At 40.8% G+C, this 22,617-nt stretch overlaps 2 protein-coding genes across 5 annotated transcripts; one reads left to right on the forward strand and one right to left on the reverse strand.

Annotated features, from left to right (window-relative positions):
- Positions 1–5,317: 5,317 nt before the first annotated feature.
- LOC133965588 (uncharacterized) lies at positions 5,318–15,176 on the reverse strand. 4 transcript variants are annotated; one of them, XM_062400221.1, is made up of 6 exons: positions 14,669–15,176; positions 12,250–12,326; positions 11,288–11,426; positions 10,561–10,671; positions 10,258–10,362; positions 5,318–5,610 (listed from the first exon to the last, which is right to left on the reverse strand). In XM_062400221.1, exons 1-6 carry the CDS (start codon positions 14,696–14,698, stop codon positions 5,563–5,565), a joined length of 510 nt encoding a protein of 169 aa, XP_062256205.1. In that variant the 5' UTR covers positions 14,699–15,176; the 3' UTR covers positions 5,318–5,562. The 4 variants fall into 4 exon arrangements, with proteins under 4 accessions (XP_062256205.1, XP_062256206.1, XP_062256203.1 ...); XM_062400219.1 differs by lacking the exon at positions 5,318–5,610 and adding an exon at positions 5,980–6,597; XM_062400222.1 differs by lacking the exon at positions 10,561–10,671.
- Positions 15,177–17,630: 2,454 nt separating this feature from the next.
- si:dkey-82o10.4 (uncharacterized protein LOC797793 homolog) lies at positions 17,631–21,751 on the forward strand. Its single transcript, XM_062400143.1, has 5 exons — positions 17,631–18,148; positions 19,323–19,394; positions 19,548–19,674; positions 20,126–20,270; positions 21,342–21,751. Exons 1-5 carry the CDS (start codon positions 17,744–17,746, stop codon positions 21,424–21,426), a joined length of 834 nt encoding a protein of 277 aa, XP_062256127.1. The 5' UTR covers positions 17,631–17,743; the 3' UTR covers positions 21,427–21,751.
- Positions 21,752–22,617: the final 866 nt, after the last annotated feature.

A 22,617-nucleotide genomic window follows, 5' to 3' on the forward strand; every position in this document is an offset into this window, starting at 1 on the left:
CACTCGACACAGGAAGTGCAACACGTGAGCCTCGCTGCTCTGTGATCCCGCTCGCTGCCTCGTCTCAAGCTGTGCAGAGGGTTGTAGCCAGCGAGGCGCGAAGCACGAGTCAACGTGCACCGGGGCACTTCCTCTTCCTGTGGCAGCGAGTGAAGGTGGCCTACTTTGCCTCCGCCGCCGCGCCTCACCCTGCGTAGGATTGATTTTAATCAGCAGGTTGAGGCGGGTTAAAGAGGGAGAGGGAGGCCGCCTCGCCTTCCAGAGTCTGGAACCCGAGGAAAGCACGGGGGCGGTAAGTGGTTCTCTGAAGACCACACAGTCGCAGAGAGTCCCAGCAAACTGGTGCCAAACAACCCCTCCTCTCCCCCTCTCCCCCCTCTCCGCCCACCCCCGAAACACCATCACCTCCTCCCACCGTCAACCTGATTAGAGCAGATCAAGCCTCACTCACCTGCACCTCCAGGGGGCTGGTTCTCTGGTGCTGCCGGGGCCTCGGAGCAGGAGTCGCCCTCAGGAGGGGAGCGCCGGGCGTTCGGGGGGGGGGGGGGGGGGGGGGGGGGTGTTCCGTTGAGCTCTAATAACAAACGGATGCAGAACAGTGAAGTCAAAGGTGGAAACTGACACTGACCTACATTGGAAAAAGCCACAAGACGTCTTCATGTCACTTCTTCTTTCCTGCACGCATGCACCTTTATGATTCCATATTAAGGGCACGCAACAGCTGCATGGCAGAACTCTCACATGTTCCTGAGTTCTGACGAAGCTGACTTTTTTTTCTTAGAATGATTTGGCACACTTTACGTTACGCTGTGTTAAAGCTACACGTTTATCTCAGAGGTAATTTCTAGAAAAGATGTCATGAAGGACGAGAAGAAGACCGGAGTTGTCAGTAGTCTCGAGAAGAAGGGACAGAATCAGTCGTTCCAGAAAGTTCCAGATATGTTCGTGTGAACATGCCCCCTAGCTGTCATGATAATTATGACAGGGGAGAAAGGGAGAAGGTCATCAGCGCTATCGCCAAAATTAGCAAAAACTGCACATTAGGCCTTTTCCAGTCGATTGTAAACTTTGGTTATTTCGTTCCCCGAACCTTAAATATTTGTTTATAAATGCAACGATCACAATGAAGCTGATAAAGTAACTATTTTGACCAGAATCAAGATCTGACCCTGAACCTTATCTAGTGGAATCTACATCACAACTTTGGTTTGATAACAAATCATGATGTGACCGACAGTAAGAGAATCCGATAGAAATACACTTCCATGTGAAATTTACAGACAAACAAGGCGGTCTGTAGTTGAATGTGGACGGATCGTCAGGTGTAATAATAAGCTAACTTTCACGCAGTTAAAATATTTCATGAAAACCTTTCAGAAACGACAACTAACATCCTTTGGTTCCGATATCTTTGTGAAAGTCAGAAACACTTGACACGTGCACGGTGCACCAAAAAAACACCAAGTGCAAAAGAGAGCGTCTCACAAATTACAGGTTCAACCTCCCGGTCTAACTTCATCTTCATTCGAGCTTTCCCACTGAACATCCACCTGCACGTCACCTCTGATAATCTCACACTAAGCCCGTGAGCTGAATACGTTTGTCCTCGACCAGGAGCTAAACCTTTAAACGGCCTTCCAGCCTCCGGATGCAGGAGAGGGTCCATGTGGAGGTATGGGAGAAGCTGGCGGCAGCATCGGGTGGGGTAGAGCTGGTGGTGGTGGTGGTGCTAATCGGGGAGGGAAGGATGGATGGATGTAGGAGGAGGAGGAGGAAGGGGGGGGCGGGTTGATAAAGCCTGATCTGTGCCACGGGGCATTTATGGCTGATGGGGATGCAGGGGGACGGGGATAGGGGGAAGCGGGTGGGAGGAGGCATTGTCTGCTGTGTCCGCGCGTTTATAGGATTGAGCTCAAGTTTCCTTTGTGTTTCCATTTTGTTGAGGGATTATGTTCTTTGAGAGAGTTGTGCAAGCAGGCAGGCACACGGAGGCGGAGAGAGGGAGAGAGAGAGAGAGAGAGGATAAGAGAGAGAGAGAGATAGATAGAGAGAGAGCGAGGGGATGGGTGAGGGTGAGGGGGGACACAAGGAGGGAGGGAGGATGTCTTTGTTCAGAGCATTGATCATGAACAAGACAGATAGCAGAGGGTGTGTGTGTCTGCATGAGTGTGTGTGTAGAAGTTAGTGTATTAGAGTGTATGAGTTTTAATGCCACTGTGTGTGTGTGTGCATGTGTGTGTTTGTGTGTGTGTGAGCGAGAGTGAGCAAAGCAAGATGTCAGGACATGTAACCAGCCATGTAACAATTTAAAATCAATTTGCCTCCCAAGAAGGAGGAATTGCTCTGCGAGAGCTTTTTCTCCCTCCGAGCGTTCGCAGGACTTCCAGTCGATCTGAATAGATATCAATTACATAATCGTTTCCCTTCTCTCCGCGCGGCCGCCGCTGCCACCGCCGCCTGCGAAGTTTGTCACACTGAGCGGCGGCGTAATTGTCCCGCGCGCATAATGTTGTGTGATTGCTTGTGACATTTGCAGTGTCATTGATCAAACGGGGCGACGGCGTAATGAAGACACAAAAAAGCCTGCGACTGAAGCGAGGAGGGGATGGAGGGGTGGAGGGGGGGTGGAGGTCTGACACTTCCTGTGCAGAGCGAGGCAACAGTTTCCTGTTGGAATGCAGCCGCCGCTCCCAAGTCACATCCAAGACAACTTTTCTCTCTCTCATTAAATCAATCGGTGACGGATGAAAGTCGGAGCCTTCCCCACAATTCATCACAAATTCAAACTGGAAGTCGTCACTGGTGATAATCTGAGCGCTGAAAGTTTTCCAACTCATCTCATTTAGAGAGAGAGAGAGAGAGAGAGAGAGAAGAACCACCCGGGTGTGTTTACCTGGTTCCAGCCCCACCGGGGGAACCACGCCGGCTATTGTGCTCCGCTCGGCTTGTTAAAACACCACATGGTATATTTGCATAGGATAACCAACACATATAGTGAATCATTTGCATGCCTGAAAGTGCACTTGAGTAACCGTAATTACACGTGACAGCAATTACTCTGTTACTTTGTATTAAATTATAATGGAAAATTCCACTAGAGAATTGGAGCCTAATTGCATCTTAATTTGCATAATTTTGCATATTAATCACATCTCCAATGAATAATAAATTTCAGCAGATTTTTTAATTTATGCACAGATACGAAAACAAGTTGAAAAATAATTTGTGAGTGGAAAAATCAGTGACTATTACTTAGAGCATTTCGGCTAATTTCTCTCATTAGCTCGTGATAAAGTCAAAGATATCCCTGCTGCTGATCAACAAGCGTTTAGCATTTTTTGGGAAATTGAGAGTTTGTCAAAAGCTTAAATGGAAAAAAAAGAGACGTATAAATTCTGGAAATATCCGTGCATCCATTTTTTCATCAAACTTTGTGGCTCTATTTAAAGCTCCCTCCATTGCAGTGATGCCAAATTCATTCTACAATGATAATTCAAATCACTTTCTGTCTTTCTCTTTCCTCTCCCTCCCTCTCTCTCTTTTTTCCTGGTCAACACCTGTGCCTGAAAATTGTGCGTGGCGCGTTGCCAGCGCACACAAAATCCAACACCAGTAGCCCAGATTAAATTCAAATTTACAAAAACAACATATTTTCAGATTTAACATGCAGGAGCTTCCAGAGGGGAAAAGAAAGTTGAACTGTAAGTTATTCTGTAAACCGAAAAATTTACAAGTTAGAATCAGAACAAACAAGTTGTCGATAAAGACTTTTAAAAACATTGATTTGGTTTTTATATTATACATTTATTCTAAATTATATATTTTATCAAGACAAATTAAATGCACTTTATTTTAAATTTGACTCCTTGTACTACACAGTATTTGTATTTTTATAGAAACATTTTTCCAGGTCATACATCGTCTTATTATTGTAAAAAATTATAATTTCAATAATTCCTGCATTGATGGACAATAAAGTTTTGAATTTTGATTCTCGCCACGTTTCCAAACTTATTGTGACTTCTGACCTTTGAAGTAATCAAACACTTTATCTGCTTTCAAACCCTTTAAACAGGTTAAATATGATGAACAACATTATTCAAATAATTTAAAGGCGAAAACAAAGAACTCTGTATTAAAAGAATAACCATAAATTCCCTCCGTCAGAGGTGAATAACTCATCATCCTTGACGGTTGCAGTTTTAACATGACTGTCACTTTCACATGCAGTAATGCATTGTGGGATTGATGGTCTTTCGAGATCATACAGTAAATGAACTGCACAGACAATAAGTACAGGGAGTTATTTTTAGCTTTAGTCTGAAATCCGTGTTCTCTCGCGTCTCCTATTTATTTTCCTGAGTCCTGAGGGGAATCACTGAGAAGCTTCATCTGAAATAACTAAATCTACAATGTCCGACATTCAAACTCGGGTTTTAAATCCAGAAAACATAACGAGTCGCGCTGCAGATCCCTGCGTGTTATTCATGAAGTGTGTGATCATTGCAGATTAACCATATTTAACCTCTGCTGCACTCGTGACCTGCCGCACACACTCAGGAGCTTCTATCCAACGTCTTCATCCCCGTTACACCGAGGAGGCTGAGCTGCAGACAACAGTGCCTTTCAGTGGCTCAACAGAGAAAAGAACACACACACACACACACACACACACACACACACACACACACACACACACACACACACACACATACTGGTTTCCATGGTTTGCGGGGCGTGCACTTTTTATCATAACCTGTGGGGACCACCCTTTCTAGAGGTTGTGGAAGTATGAAAAAAATCAGGGACACTAAGAAAAAATCAGTTAGTACATACACACCTTAAAATATCTAAATTCATGAAGTAGTGTTTTGACTGTGCAAAATGGGGACCTTAGAAAAAACGGGTAGGTATGGCTGATGGGGACCTCATTTACATATCATTTGCATGACTCACACAACTTGTTATAAGACTAATGGGGACCATACTTCAAAAAGCATTTTTATATACATTATTACTGATACCGTAAGTCCTTCCATTATTACATTTGTTAGAGCTGATGGTTTAAAACTAATAAAGTCTAGCCAAAAAGAACAAAAGTTGTTGATAGAAAATGTAGAGATATAACATGATACCTGTAAATGGTGATAGGGATGCAAAGCATTACTTTGTACAGAAAATCTTGCTGTTCATGAACTCCGCCTTACAATGAAGCAGAATTTGATAGGACTATTAGTGTAATGTGGTTGAAGTGAATATAAACTTATCAAACAGTGAAGGGATATCTATATCCCTACAAAGAATAATTCTTATTCAGTCAAATTTGTAAGATATTTTTAATTTCAGACAACCACATAGCAACCGCTTACTGGTGGTAATCTTCCCATTATTTACTTAATTTCCTCTTGTTGGCTGTAATGCGGTTATATATGTAGAATTTCACATTCTGCCAGCTCCGGTCCTTAAGAGCTTCTGGATCAGCCCTTAAACACTTCTCACAGTCAAACTTTGCTGGAGCAATACAAGATGTGATGAATCGATTCATGTGCCTTTCCACTGCCTTCACGTCTGTCTCCTTCCAGGGTGTTTTCTTCTTTTGGGCAGTTGTACCTTTAAGTGGTCAGAAAAACACATTTGTAAATACAAGGACTCCAAAGTGTGTAAGAGTTATAATCCAAAGTTACAAGTTCTATAAAGTATAAACTAACTTCTACAGTATAAGAAAACTATAATATACAATTACTCTGCCAAGAAAACACTGATATGTGCATTCTGACTGAAATTGTCAGTGGGAAAGAGGATTTTGATGCCATTTTCTTATAAGCTGAACATGCTGTGTTATATTAACAAATAAACTGTTCATTCTGATCAATGACATGGACTCACATTCACTGACATAAATTTCTCAAAATTGTCATGAAGAAAAAAACTGTATTTATAAAATGTTGGATCTGATGGATAAATAAATACAATGTACTGATTCACTCATTAATCTAACTAACTATGGAATTGTGAGGACGTAGGACAGGTGTTTGGTATAGGGACTAGTTGTTGTTTGTATGTTTATACTATTAAAACTGTAACTGTTATGAGTCCTACTTTAAGCACCTAATATACTCTAGAATCAGCCAAACAACCCTTTATCTGATTATTGCAGGCATGAATATACAGATAAAACTACATTAAATGGGGGCAGCAACAGTTATGCGGCAAAGGTCTGAAATGACAAAGTATTGGTGGCAACATCTTAAGTTGGCAACACTGACAACAGTCTCTGATCTGGCCTTTTTTTTATGACTGCTATCTAACGATGTCCTTTATAGTCTGACTTGACCGGGGTTCTTCTACTGCTCTGGGGGCTTCAGGTGTAATGTTTTGACCATCCAAAATCATGTTGTCTGGTGTTGTATAATCGCAGACAGTGGGGCCCATTGAGCTATCAGGATCATTAAGAGGCAGAAAAGTGTTCTTAAAGTTTAGTTGAACTGAAGCATCACTGTCACTGTCACTTTCGGAGATGGTATCTGGTACGTGATCATCTGCACTCTCTGATGACGAATCAAATAGTTCAGAATCTTCCAGATCTGTGTCTTTCATCTAAAAAAGATTAATGAAAAGATTATAAATATGTAGAGCTGTAACAGGTAGATGAGAAATTATTCTTTGTGCTGTTTTGCAAGTTTTGTGTCATAATTTGATTATTTTAGCAGTTTATATTATAATAAGCAGAATATTTTGACTGTTCTGAAAAAAAAAAGACTATATCGAATTGCAGCAACTTGAAAATTTGAAGTGCAACTGAAAGTTATTGTAGGCCGTCTTAATTTTGGTACAAAAGTCTCAGTTTCATTTTTTGAAGTCTGTAATCTGAAAATAAAGGCACATATGCAAGAAATAATTTAGTAAAAGTGTATATAAGAATTTTTGAGATCAAAGTTGTGTCTGCTCTGCTAAACTAATTCTGAATTCACAATCTAGAAAAAACATGTTTCACACATTTTAGACAACATTAGAGTTCATCGTGGGGACCAGTTTTATCTAACTTTTCAAAAACAGTTACTACTTGCACACTGTCAGAACGTGTGTTGTGGGGACCACGTGAATACAAAATGTAGAGTGATAATTTATCAAGAAAAAAAATACTGTGAAGTTTGAAATCGACCATGAATATACCTCTACCACTAACCTTCAAGATGCCATACTTGAAATGTCATTGTATACCAATTTACATAACTTCTGACCAGTAAAGCTATTTCTCATTCACACAACTTAACACATGCTTTGTGGGGACATTTTACACACAACATTATAGTTCATTGTGGGGACCAGTTTTATCTAACTTTTCAAAAACAGTTACTACTTGCACACTGTCAGAAGGTGTGTTGTGGGGACCACGTGAATACAAAATGTAGTGTGATAATTTATCAAGAAAGAAAATACTGTGAAGTTTGAAATCGACCATGAATATACCTCTACCACTAACCTTCAAGATGCCATACTTGAAATGTCATTGTATAACCAATTTACATAACTTCTGACCTGTAAAGCTATTTCTCATTCACACAACTTAACACATGCTTTGTGGGGACATTTTACACATAACATTATAGTTCATTGTGGGGACCAGTTTTATCTAACTTTTCAAAAACAGTTACTACTTGCACACTGTCAGAAGGTGTGTTGTGGGGACCACGTGAATACAAAATGTAGTGTGATAATTTATCAAGAAAGAAAACACTGTGAAGTTTGAAATCGACCATGAATATACCTCTACCACTAACCTTCAAGATGCCATACTTGAAATGTCATTGTATAACCAATTTACATAACTTCTGACCAGTAAAGCTATTTCTCATTCACACAACTTAACACATGCTTTGTGGGGACATTTTACACACAACATTATAGTTCATTATGGGGACCAGTTTTATCTAACTTTTCAAAAACAGTTTCTTCTTCTAACCAGCGAAGCTCTTTCTCATTCACACAACTTAACACATGCTTTGTGGGGACATTTTACACACAACATTATAGTTCATTGTGGGGACCAGTTGTATCTAACTTTTCAAAAACAGTTACTACTTGCACACTGTCAGAAGGTGTGTTGTGGGGACCACGTGACTCCAAAATGTAGAGTGATAATTTATCAAGAAAGAAAATACTGTGAAGTTTGAAATCGACCATGAATATACCTCTACCACTAACCTTCAAGATGCCATACTTGAAATGTCATTGTATAACCAATTTACATAACTTCTGACCAGTAAAGCTATTTATCATTCACACAACTTAACACATGCTTTGTGGGGACATTTTACACACAACATTATAGTTCATTGTGGGGACCAGTTTTATCTAACTTTTCAAAAACAGTTTCTTCTTCTAACCAGCGAAGCTCTTTCTCGTTCACACAACTTAACACATGCTTTGTGGGGACATTTTACACACAACATTAGAGTTCATCGTGGGGACCAGTTTTATCTAACTTTGCAAAAATAGTTACTACTTGCACACTGTCAGAACGTGTGTTGTGGGGACCACGTGAATACAAAATGTAGAGTGAGAATTTATCAAGAAAGAAAATACTGTGAAGTTTGAAATCGACCATGAATATACCTCTACCACTAACCTTCAAGATGCCATACTTGAAATGTCATTGTTTACCAATTTACATAACTTCTGACAATTAAAGCTATTTCTCATTCACACAACTTAACACATGCTTTGTGGGGACATTTTACACACAACATTATAGTTCATTGTGGGGACCAGTTTTATCTAACTTTTCAAAAACAGTTTCTTCTTCTAACCAGCGAAGCTCTTTCTCGCTCACACAACTTAACACATGCTTTGTGGGGACATTTTACACACAACATTAGAGTTCATCGTGGGGACCTGTTTTATCTAACTTTTCAAAAACAGTTACTACTTGCACACTGTCAGAAGGTGTGTTGTGGGGACCACGTGAATACAAAATGTAGAGTGATAATTTATCAAGAAAGAAAATACTGTGAAGTTTGAAATCGACCATGAATATACCTCTACCACTAACCTTCAAGATGCCATACTTGAAATGTCATTGTATACCAATTTACATAACTTCTGACCAGTAAAGCTATTTCTCATTCACACAACTTAACGCATGCTTTGTGGGGACATTTTACACACAACATTATAGTTCATTATGGGGACCAGTTTTATCTAACTTTTCAAAAACAGTTTCTTCTTCTAACCAGCGAAGCTCTTTCTCGTTCACACAACTTAACACATGCTTTGTGGGGACATTTTACACACAACATTAGAGTTCATCGTGGGGACCTGTTTTATCTAACTTTTCAAAAACAGTTACTACTTGCACACTGTTAGAAGGTGTGTTGTGGGGACCACGTGACTCCAAAATGTAGAGTGATAATTTATCAAGAAAGAAAATACTTTGAAGTTTGAAATCGACCATGAATAGACCTCTACTACTAACCTTCAAGATGCCATACTTGAAATGTCATTGTTTACCAATTTACATAACTTCTGTACGGTAAAGTTATTTCTCATTCACACAACTTAACACATGCTTTGTGGGGACATTTTACACACAACATTATAGTTCATTGTGGGGACCAGTTTTATCTAACTTTTCTGAAACAGTTTCTTCTTCTGACCAGCGAAGCTCTTTCTCGTTCACACAACTTAACACATGCTTTGTGGGGACATTTTACACACAACATTATAGTTCATTGTGGGGACCAGTTTTATCTAACTTTTCAAAAACAGTGACTACTTGCACACTGTCAGAAGGTGTGTTGTGGGGACCACGTGACTCCAAAATGTAGTGTGATAATTTATCAAGAAATAAAATACTGTGAAGTTTGAAATCGACCATGAATATACCTCTACCACTAACCTTCAAGATGCCATACTTGAAATGTCATTGTTTACCAATTTACATAACTTCTGTACGGTAAAGTTATTTCTCATTCACACAACTTAACACATGCTTTGTGGGGACATTTTGCACACTACATTATAGTTCATTGTGGGGACCAGTTTTATCAAATTTTTCTGAAACAGTTTCTTCTTCTGACCAGCGAAGCTCTTTCTCGTTCACACAACTTAACACATGCTTTGTGGGGACATATTACACAAAACATTGCATTTCCTTGTGTGTACAAGTTTTACCTAATTGTTCACACACAGTTTCTACACAAACTCGGAACAAAGAGTGATCATATAATGATAAAACAGTGATGGACATGAATTTACCTCTTCAGGTGTGATCTTTGGCCCAAAGGCACAAGCCATCAGACTCTCTGAGTGGACAGGATCTGAATCATCCTCCTCCATGGTGTTAACAGTGATGCTGGTCGTCTGTAAACAAAAGTAAAACGTTCCCAATATTTACTTATATTATATTCTAATATTTCTATTCAGATAAAGTTTTGAGATTACATCCATGTCATAAGCAGGACTGGATACATTTGGCAAATGACCCTGATTCTTTAACATATAAAGTGATAGCATTTCAATGCTTTTTAATTATGCCCAAACCCATTACCCTAACCCTACCCCTTGTTTTCGAGGGTATTCTTGCCCCTTGAAACAGAGGTTGAAATCTTCCCCATCTAATTGGGACAGCCCTCCAAGAGCTGTTACATAACCAGTGGTCATCGCAAAAACCTGCAACAACATCAGTAGTCTTTGATGTAAACACAAGCGACAAAAGGTTTTGCTGGGTATGTCATTGTAAAAACATTATTGAGATCTCTAATGAACCAATGCTATTGTTTGCATTCACTAAAGTGACAAACCTATAATATCCTAATATCATCTATGCTAATGCAGGTGAATCAATGACTTTTCCATTCATCCAATGGAAGTTGAAAAGTTTGGACACTCTGCACTATTTCACATATAAATCATAATCAGAGCTTCAGGCTGCTTGCAGAGGTTTGTAGACAACCCTGCTAGGATGCAGTGTTAATAGAGGATCATTCAGTTCAGTAACATAATATCTATAATGATCTAAACTGACCTTCAATAGCTTCTTAAAAATTTTGTAAATTAGATTCCTGTTTGTTATTTCATGTTCCTGTTATTTTCACTACACTAAGTGGTCGCTCATACATAGCAGCTTAAAGCAGCTTGTGATAGGCAATCCTGGTATTTTTTGTATATGTAACGTGTACATGGTTATAACAATATTAATACAGCCAAATTAGGTCCACATATTTCTCATTCTACTATTTGTTGTGATACTTGACTCATTGTATTTGCTGTGTTCTGTGCTACATACCTGTGTTTGCCATGGGCAGTCTTCACCTCCATAGTTATAGGCGATTTCTTCTCCTTCTTTGATGTCATCCAGGGCAAATAAACAAAGGTGGGGTTCTCCATTAACACCAATTGAGCCATCTTCTCTGAAGGCATCAATACTTGAGAAATTGGAAAAATTGAAAAAGAAAAAATACAAATGTCACAATATATCACAATAAAACCAGAGCCCCACTTAGTATAACTTAAAATAGTATATGGAGTGTAGTTTAGGAATTCTTTAGTCCACTTGAAGGCAAACATGAATGCAGCACATCAGGGGTGGTAAAGTTTTCTCCTTCTCTGGGATTCTGCATCACTTATTATATCCTTAAAATGCAGATGCAGATTAAGATGCATTTATCAGTCCCAAACACATGCACAGACATGCAAAGGCACACTCATGCAGGTAGGGAAATTTAATCTCTGCTTTTGACCCATCTGGTGCAGGATACACAGAGCAGTGAGCGACCATGTACGGCGCTCGGGGAGCAGATGTTGGGGGAGTAAGGTGCCTTGCTCAGGGGCACTAGACAGGGTAGGGAAACTCTTGGATTTTTGGACAGATCAATCCAGGTTCATCTTTTGTTGTTTCTCCGTGGAGTCGAACCAGAGACGAACCAGAGACCTTCTCTGCCCATAGTCCAAGTTTCTGCCGATAGACCACCGCCTCTAGACCTCCCCCCTATATATAACAAAGTCTCCTTTGCAAATTGTACCCTTTGCAAATATACCACATCCTGCAAACAATAAAAACATTTTCAATAAAACAGGAGGATCCATTAATTCTATTCCTTGACAATGAGTTTATGCTAATATATACTACAAAACAAACCAAAATTGACCACTGCAGCATTCTAGTCCCTATTAAATGTACTCTGGAGCTTTTCTTTTGATTTTAAATGATAATTATTTATTGATTATTTACAGCAGATACCACCTTACCTTTTGCTGCATAAATATACTGGACCTCTAATTTGCAGATGTGTATCATGTTGAATTGCTGATCCGTGGTGGCATTTCTGAAGGAAAAGATTAAAACAAATGAGTTTACTTTAAAATAATTGTTTGATTTGTTTGCTTAGTAAGATTTTGTGGTACTACAAATTGTTGTTGTTGCCTAAAACCTCATGAGGATTGTTTTTCTTGCAAAATTCAACTACAGAAACATTCTCCTTCACTCTCTGTCATGAGTAACGTTCCTGCCTACAGGATGATGCATACTCCTGTGCGTTGTTGCATAAACTATACACATCTACAAACATATATGCACCGTATATCTGTCTTGTGCATGTGTGAAAGCTAAACCGGGTCAAATCTAAAGCCAATTCTTTAGATTTTACCTGCAGGTCATGCCTGAAAACACCTTAAATGAGAGATGATTATGTCTGAATAATTATGAAGGAGTTTGGCTTTCACATATAAAGAACACAGCAGGAGAATTCAGACAGGAGGAGGCGCCTGGGTAGAGCAAGCCAGAGGCATGACATGATGACAAATTCAGTATCAGAGAGCATAGTATTTTTTTTTACAGCACATCAAAGATGATGGCAAAAGAATGTAATTGTATTTAGTTTTGCATTTACACCAATGTTACAAGCATTTGAACATGTCCTCATTATCAACAAAGAGTCAACAGGGAGATTTTTCATGCTGAGATATTTTTATTATCCCAGTCTCACGTGTGTGAGCTGTTAAAAACACTATGAATTTGCCTACTCGCCGGCTCTGAATCCTCCGGATAATTTCTACTGTATTTTCTCAATGGCTTATTCGGACAATCTGCAGAGTTTTTACTGGGGGGGTGACAGAAGAAACTCTGGATTATCCGGAGCGTTTGCGTTTTTACAAACTGCCCCTATCTGGATAGTCTCTTGGTATCATCCAGATTGCAGTGCATGTTTAAAAGCAACTTAAAGAGAGTAAAGTAAGAAGGAAAACAAAGCAGCAGCTATTTTCTGTTGTGATTTTATACGGGAAATAGATGATTCACTACTTTAACTTCATTTAAATTCAACAAATGTGGTGTTATTCCCACATAATAACTGGTAGTGTTGACACCTTTTCTCTTATCTACCAGGGCAACACAGAACAGAAGTGGGTTAAATGAAAACCATGAAAGAATTATCCATAGACTATTCAATATTATTAAGATTAAGATTAAGATGCATTTATTTGTCTCAAACACATGCACAGACATGCAAAGGCACACTCATGAAGGAAGGGAAATTTAATCTCTGCTTTTGACCCATCTGGTGCAGGACACACAGAGCAGTGAGCGACCATGTACGGCGCTCGGGGAGCAGATGTTGGGGGAGTAAGATGCCTTGCTCAGGGGCACTAGACAGGGCAGGGAGACTCTTGGATTTTTGGACAGATCAATCCAGGTTCGTCTTTGGTTGTCTCTCTGTGGAGTCGAACCAGAGACGAACCAGAGACCTTCTCTGCCCACAGTCCAAGTTTCTGCCACTAGACCACCGCCTTATGAATACAAATACACCTTTCAATTACATTGACCTCATCACACAATAACTTCTCTCTCCCCTGCTTTAGCTGTACAAACACTTTAACTTTCTATCTGCAAAAAAAGTAATATTCACAGTAAAATTTCTCAGCTTTTACCTGTTTATTTGCCTGACGTTAATAACCTACTGCTCTACTTTTCTATTCTAGACATTTTATCATATTAGTGACTTGTCATTTGTGATTGTAGATAATTTAACTTAACTGCAGGTTTTAGATTTAATCTTCTATCATTTAATTCCAGATTTATGCCTCTGACCATGTTTCTTTAATAACCTGCTCTGCCTCTTCCACATGAACCTGCCCATGTTAAATAAGAAAATAAGTTAAAAGGGCCGGTTCATAACCAGCTTCCAAATAGAGGTTATCCAGAGCAGCCAGGTTACACTTCCTCTGTTGTTTAAAATTTAAAGCCCCTCAGCGGAAGCTACAGTCAGACTTAAATTATTCTGTATAATGGTACTGTGTAAAATGAGAACAGCTGTAATTTGAATTGTCTGACTATAGTCAAAACCTGTGCTCTATAATGTTCTCTATTAATTAACTTAAACATACTAAATATAGCATAACAGGGCTTATATTGATCTTAAGTTCATCATAACAAAATGAGACTCAAAACTCAGAAATGCTTAACTTGATTGTCTCCTTCAGTTTACATAAACTCCTACACATATGCATCATGCATGCAAGTAGTAATAGAAATGCAGTAAAACATTTGAGGTCTTACACTTAGCCTTTGTAGCTAATCAGAGCTATTAATCATGCTAGCTAGGTACAAGTAATACATGCAATTTGAGGATTCAACACTGCTTATAATTATTTAAGATACAACTGTGCTTACCTTATGCTTTACTTTTGCTCCTCTGCACATGTTCTTATCTTCTTAGCTAGTTTCTCCGGCAAATAATCTTCTTTTACTGTTGATAGCTACCTCTTGATGCTGAAAATGTCCTCGCTGCTTGAATCATTCCTAATGGGGACAAGGAAGTGGGTGGCACCCAACCATATTTGGAAGATGTGTGTGTGTGAAGCAGTGGGTGCAGTACTAACTAGAAACAGTAGGGCCACCAATGAGCAATGCTCACACACTCACACTCACCAAAAAACATGTCGTATGGGCCAATGCTTAAAACTTCACGGGCACCTTCAGAGTAGCTCTAGTAGTCATTTAAAAGGGTTATCCTCATGGGGACCGGGATTTTGGTCCCCAAAGCGCAACCGGTCCCCATGACGTGACTGTGTAAACAGTCAACGGTCCCCATCGCGTGATGATTACCAGAACACACACACACACACACACACACACACACACACACACACACACACACACACACACACACACACACACACACACACACACACACACACACACACACAGGCCTTTGTCACTCGTAGCTACTCTACTGTAAAACCTAATTTATTTATTCACCAAAACAGCTATACATTTATTTTCACATAAATTCTATTTTCATTTGACCTATTCCGATCTATTTTTCTGTAAATATTATCTCCCTGGATTAAGAAATGCTCAGAGAATAAACTGTAATATTAAAATAAAAATACTCCTGGCTTTGTTTTCATTTAAATTAATTATCTGCCTAAAGGACGCATTGAGTCTCGATGAATATCAGAATATAGATTTAAAAAGTCCACGGACTAATTTGAGAGTTTACTGTAGTTGTTGAAAATGTAGAGGTGTTATACATGTGACACCTTTTTCATACGACAATTTATAGGTTAATTATTCACATGCAGAAAACAACCAAGGAAATCTCCAGGCCCCTGAGGAGACACCAGGTTTCTATAAGTTCACTTTGACTTCACCTCTAATCTACATCATCTCAAGCTGCTCTGACTGATTTCACATCTGACTGTTTTTAAGACAGAAACCGTCAAACTCTACAAAAACTTTTTATTTCAATAATTATGCTAAAAAGTTGCATTTTTAAATGAAGTTTGCTTTAATTAAATAACCACAAACTAACACTGAGTATTCCTGCACAGATGCACTGGTTCCACTGGACTTGATTTGGTTTTCTTTAGTTAGTTATTTTCTTTTATTTCTTCATCCTTCTTTATTCCTGTCTTCCTTCCTATCTTCTTCACTTCTTTAATTTGTCCCTTCTTCCTCCTCCTCCTCCTCTTCTCCTCCTCTCTGTGAACCTGGTTAAACATCTTGATTGTGTTGTAATAAACAGCAGCCTGGACTCTAACTCTTTCTCACTTGTGTGTCTGTGTGCAGATTCTCCAACAATTAATCCCACCCAGCATGGACTCGTTTAATATTCTGCTCCATTCCACTCGCAGATGTAAAACGCATCCTCAGCTGACACACATAATTACTATGATACATCCCAGAAAGGTTTCCGTGTCTGAGTGCAATCGCAAATAACCAAGTGCTGTGCGGCTAATTATTGATAAATAAAATGAGTTGGGAGAACTTCATGTGGGCGGGGCCGCGTGCAGGTGTGTGCCGTGTGCGTGCACGTGAGAGCGCGCACACGCACAGGAGGGAGGATGAGGAGCAGGGGGGGGAACAGCGCTGACCCGTAATCACCGGGAACAGCGGGGACTTAATGATGTTTTGGTCCGTTGATCAAATTTCACATTTTCACACAATCGTTTTAGGCACCTGCGCATGAAACAAAGCCTGGGCGGAAACTGGTGGCCCCTGGGAACCACTGAGGCTGTGTGTTTCTGTGTTTGTATGTGTGTGTGTACTTTTTAGATGTTCTCTTGTATTGTTTTGAAAATACGTCCCTGTCCAGACACACACAGACACACAACAGGGGCGTTCCATGGGACCCACCATTTGAGGGGGGTCGTACATGATGGTCCTTCCTGTGGATAACCACTCCTCGGGGGCCCCTCTCCGCTCAGGGGCCCCAGACATTTGCCTGGACTCTCTCCCCTGTTGAGACGCCCCTGACTCATGGGTAACTTTTAAGGACATTGCATAAACTTGCATTCAACAGCGTGAAATCTGAACTCGAACTTTAACCTAACCCACCGACCCAACAACCACCTTCCATCCTGAGGTAACTAGTCTGAAAGTGAGTCTGTGACAGAAACACTCCCACTGGACAGGAGGCAGATAAATGGATATTTATCTCCCTCTAGTGGAAGTTATGGGTAAAGCCACCCTGCTGCCTCTTGGTGCTGCTCAGGCAAACACAAAAACAGACATACATACACACAAACACACATTCAACTCGTTCTCAGCTTCATCAGAACATATATGGGGATTTGAAATTAATACATATATAGTAAGTGCTGCTATAAGATATTTTAAATATCCACAGATGAGCCCAGGAGCATCTTGAAGAGTTTGTGACAGATTCCTTTTAAAATATCTAAATTAACCTTTAAATAAATGTTGTAACTATCAATGTGTTTAAGATTATGAGGCTGTTGTGAATCATGTGTTGTATAATTTTCCTGTCCGAGCTAATAGAGCCTTTGCTTAAAATGTACAAATAAAATATCTATTCACAACTTCATATCTTAACATTAGATCATAATTACTATTATCGGTCCCACCAGCTTTTTTATTATTATGCAAAAAATATGTTTTGCAGGAAAAAGCAAGAAGCAGCTTCAATGTATTAGTAAAACTAAATATATGAATAAACAAAATAAGAATATAAGGTTAAAAAGATCAACACAATTTAAACACTCCTGCACCATTTGACCTGATAGTGAAAGTAAAGTCTTATTTAAAGATAAATGACGTGTTGCACTGGGTCGTGTGAGTTTTTCCAAGAACACCGGAAGTCGTCATGTGTGTGTACGTCGTGTGCAGAGCATTGTGGGTAAATCATGGGGGTGAGTTGTATAACACCTCAGCTGTGGGGATGGAGGCAGCCTCGCTCCTTGGGTCAAACCCCGCACGCAGCGTCGTCTCCACCCGGCTGTGATGCAGCGGATCGTCGGCCTCGCTGCCTCCCCGGAGCTCGGCGGCCTGGCTGGGTGCAGGCCCGGGCTCTGCGCCTGGAGGACGTGCCCCAGCGGCCGCAGGCAGCCGGTCCTGCAGCGGCAGTGGGCGGGTGCGAGTGCGAGTCCTGTTCGTCCTTTCACCGGGGCTGCAGGCCGGGAGCTCTGCCGGCCGAGGGTCGTGTTCGTCGGTCAGAAACTCCGACTCTTCTGCTCGCAGCCCGGAGCCGAGGGGCCGGCGGGGAGCTCCGGGCCCCGGCCACCCATCTCCGTGGTGGGCATCCCGGACCCGCTGACATGGATCCGGTGTAAAGTGGAGATGTACCTGATCCATCTGCTGTTCGAGCTGGACCTCCACTCTGAGGAGTTCCACAGAGGAGTGAAACAGGTGGACACCGACAAACCTCCACTGAAACACACACTGAGAGTTGGTTGTTGTTTAAACTTCTATTATAATCTTATTCCTCATTTTATACAACAATGGTTTAAAAGCTGCAAACACCAAACAATCTGAAAAAGGTTTTATGTTAACTTTTAAAAGTTTATCATGAAGCTTTCTATATTCAAATGTATCTATAAACTTTGTTTTAAGTTGTGTACTTACATTATCCAGAAGTTTCCAGTGATATTCCAACCCACAGAAAACCGACACTTTCATCCCGGAAACTGGCGGCATCGTTTGGGCACCTGTTCGTGACGTCATATCCGTCCAAGCATGCGCAACCTCGTATTTCTCTCTCAAAATCGCGCCATATATTTTTGAATAACTTTGAAGACCAAAGGCTAAGTGATCGTATCAATTAACTTTAGATAGAAACCTCCCGAACAATTAAGAGAAGATTAAAAACAACAAACTCCGTATTTTGTCATTATTTAGATTGAGAGACCCCTAGTGGCACACAATTGCATATTGTGCATTTAATACATATTTGGGTTAATAACAACCAGTATGTTTAAACGCTATATTAAATCTATCTTTATATACAGACAAAAATCTCAATAGCAACTACACAGCAACTCTCAATCAATAGACTTCGTAGTGAAACAGAGATAAAGATAAATCATAACATTTAACACAGGGGTGTCCAAACTACGGCCTGCGGGCCATCTGCGGCCCGCCATCCATTTTAAATTGGCCCGCCTCAAAAGAAAAAAAGAAAAGAAAAAAAAAAAGAAAATAATAATTATTTTTTTTGGGGGAACTAACAATTTTAGTAGCACTTAAATGGCACTTAATTATAGCACTTTGTAGTTTTGCTACCTTGAATTAACTTATTGTAAGTCGCATTGGATAAAAGCTTCAGCTAAATGAAATGTAATGTGATGGACTATTGCCCACTGTATTGCCGCTGTTCCTCAGACCCCCCCACTGTGAACAGTCCGCTCAAGGGTAGGGGGGCTTCGCGGCGTGAGTGGCCAAGGCCCTCATATTTTTTTCTATATCTGGACCTCGGGATAAAAAGTTTGGACACCCTTGATTTAACACAAGCAGCACAGCCCACAACTGTGTTGACATCCTGAAGCATGTGAATAACTCCCATCTTGTCCCTCGTCCATCGCAGGCTTTGGTCCACGTGTCTGACATGATGTCCAGTGGCCGATACCATCAACTGAGGGGGATAGTGTCCGATGAGGTAACAGATCAGGCACAGAACTGGATTTATATCCAAAAGAAACATGAATTCTCCTCTTCTTCCTGTACGTCACTAATATTAGGCAGGACATTAATGGACCTCTAGAGCTATGGACTCCTGAGGCTTTGACGTTGTGTCTTTTGTCTCTTGCAGATGGTCGAACACATTGAGAAGAGTTGCAGGTCCCTCACTAAAGCTCAGAGACAGCAGCTCGCCGTCAACGAGGAGGATATTATATTTCTGATTCCTGAAGACGTGTCTGTTGTCTTTGATCAATACGGTGAGTTTGGTTTAACCAGCCTTTATACACTGAGAAATAGTTTGAGCGAGAAGATGATTCGAGTTGAAATATGCATCATGTCAGCGTAGACCTGAGCACACAATGATAATGAGCTCCACCTCCAAGATAAAACAACACCATTTAAATTATTTACCTTTTTAAATAGCAGCTTCAAAATTAGTTGGAGGATTCAGGGACTTAAAAGAAAGAGAGTTTCCTCTTTCATTCCCACACATCCACCTTGAAAGTCTGTTCCATGTAACTTTGGTGAGTGGGAGAGTCAGAGCTTCACTTGTCACAATACAACACAATCATTTTCCTCATCATCTAAATCTGGACTCTAGATATAAATCCCATCAATCAGTTATAAATGTGTGACTGTTAAAAAGTTCCATCTTCCCACTGGAAACCTCCCTCCTGCTGACTCTTGGTTTCCTCTCCCGTGTCACAGGTAGAAAGCGATGCATCGTGGTCATGAGGTTCTGGCTCCTGTCGGCGCACGAGGGCCCCGATGACCCAGAGGCCACACACATCTTCAGGGTGGCCTCCAGTGAAGACGGCAGCCCGCAGAGGAAGATAGCCACCGCTGTCTACGAGTAAGTTCTCAGCTTGTTGTCGTCAGCACTGGAAATTACCATAAGTCGAAAAGTACGGATTACCTTCAAATCTCAGCTTTCACCCGTTTGGATCTTTTTCACGCAGCGTCTGCTGACATGATCAGTGTTTTGCTCAAAGTTCTTTACCAAAGTCTTTTAACTTTATTCCTGCACAATTATTCACACTGAACGGCGTCAATTTATATTTACTTACAGAAACGATTATATATTTGTAAGTTTCCTGCAGACCTTCCAACATGAGGGGGTGGGGGGGGTAACAGCTGAGGATGGCATGTGCATTGTTTTTAAAATATACAAGGGAAAAGATAATCTTTGAGAAATGTGTATGGTGAGAATTCATGTAACGTTATAATCCTCACTGCTGCTAATACACAGAAATATTAAGACTAGTCATATGTTTGAAAAACAAAGAGCAAAGAGAGTGACCCCTCCCTTGATTCAAGTATAATATCTCTATCTCGATAAACCATCAGAGGAACAGAGCTGTAATGGAAAACAAAACAAACAAAGCTCAGCAACATCACATATTCCACATCTGAAAAACGCTAATAACACAATTCAGTTCTGATTGTGTCACGTCTGTCGCTGAAGAGCCGCTGACATCATCTGCTGCTGTGAGGAAAAGAGGAAATGATTTCTCTCCCAGTGAGCGTCACGGTGAAAGCCTCTTTCTGTTTCCTGTCAGTAATCCGGTTTGTTGTTGGAGCACATTGTCGGTTTCTATTCTACCTAATGCCCACCTATCTAGTTGGCCAGATCCTCCTGCCTATTGTTTCCGGTCTTACAGTCGCCTCTGAGAAAGCCTATTAAACTTCAACTGTTATCCCCAGAGGCTAGAAAGACAGAGTCTGGCAGAATAAGGGAAGGTGTTTTCAGAATCCTCTCATCGTTACTTTCAAGGTGAGATGAGAAGCAAAACTTAGTTTGAATGTCAGTCTGCGGTTATCACTTCTGAGTAAACTTTCACTTATGATGCAGGATTCTTTTGATTTCAAGAGAAAGGAAACTATCTCAGTTCCTGTTAATCACGTCTTCCTCTTTCCCATCTAGATTCCAGCGAGAGCTAACGAGGGGGGCGTCTCCTGACTGGACCATTACCACAGTTTGGCACTGGCACTGGACACTGGCGAAATAATTCACCTCAACTCTGCGAGGACATTTCTCACTTAACTTATGAACGTGTGAAAGACGACGAGCAGAGCGAGCAGCAGACTGAAGAGCCACAGCGCTGAAGCAGTGGAGACACCTGAAGACTTCAGTCCTCCTGCTTGTAGTTCACCCTGTGATCTCCCTCTGTGCCTTTTAAAAGACTTTCCTCTTCTGATTTTACAGGTGAAATATCCTTGTTTTTATCTGAGCTACATGGACAGAATGATAAAGTCATTGGGAGGATGACCTAAACTCCTATTTTTCCTGAAAGTCTCTGAATGTGCCGCCAAGAAAATAAAATTTAAAAACCATGCCCTGGCTCCTCCTGTGGCTTTCAAGCTAAATCTTTTTCTTCTTTCACAAATGGAGTCGGCTTATGACCCAGTTTTTCATCCGGTGACAGAAATCCTCCTCATTCCAACTATTAAACATTGGCTCATCTCCCTCAGAACCACAAAATCTGAATTGTCCTGTGTGGACCGGCTTAGGAGCTGTGGCAGAAATGAAAGTTACTTTTTCACGTAAATAACCTGATTAATGGTTAAACAAACAGTAAATGGATTAAGGACGAGAAAGGAAAATGCACAATGTCCTCAGGTTCCACAAGTTTGCAAAAGTTCATTCAAGTTGTTTCTGACCTCAGCGCCAACAGGCTGAACTCAAATCAGACTGCTCTCTCATCACTGTCTCCCACAAGGGTCTTCTCCACACGTGACGTACAAGGGACCAGATATATTAGTATTCTGCGACTTGTGATAAGAAGCGAAGTGAAACAAGATAATCCATTTTCCATAGCAGGCAGGAGGGGGCGTGAGTCGCGCTGCACGGTTGTCTGCGACTGAATGTTCAAGCGAGTACTTTAATGGGTCGTCGAGAAATCCCAACGCGAGTCTTATACCAAGTGGAAATAGTTGTATAGCATCGCTGCGAGCGAGAATGACAAATTCTCCCAAAAAAAATCCTCCACCTGTTCCACCAACTCAGACGCCGGCTGCGTGCCAGAGCCGTGTCACTTGTCAAAAGCATCACGTCTGACACGCCGGTGAATGCCGCGTGTCATCCGATTCTGTTAAGAGCTCGCTGCAATAATATTAATGTTGACACGATATCTGACAAACAGAGGATTCTGTCATTAGCGGCCGCTAATTCATGCATAATGAAATACGCCGGGGATTAT

This window comes from Platichthys flesus, chromosome 11, assembly GCF_949316205.1.
Source record: "Platichthys flesus chromosome 11, fPlaFle2.1, whole genome shotgun sequence".
Lineage (NCBI taxonomy): Eukaryota > Metazoa > Chordata > Actinopteri > Pleuronectiformes > Pleuronectidae > Platichthys > Platichthys flesus.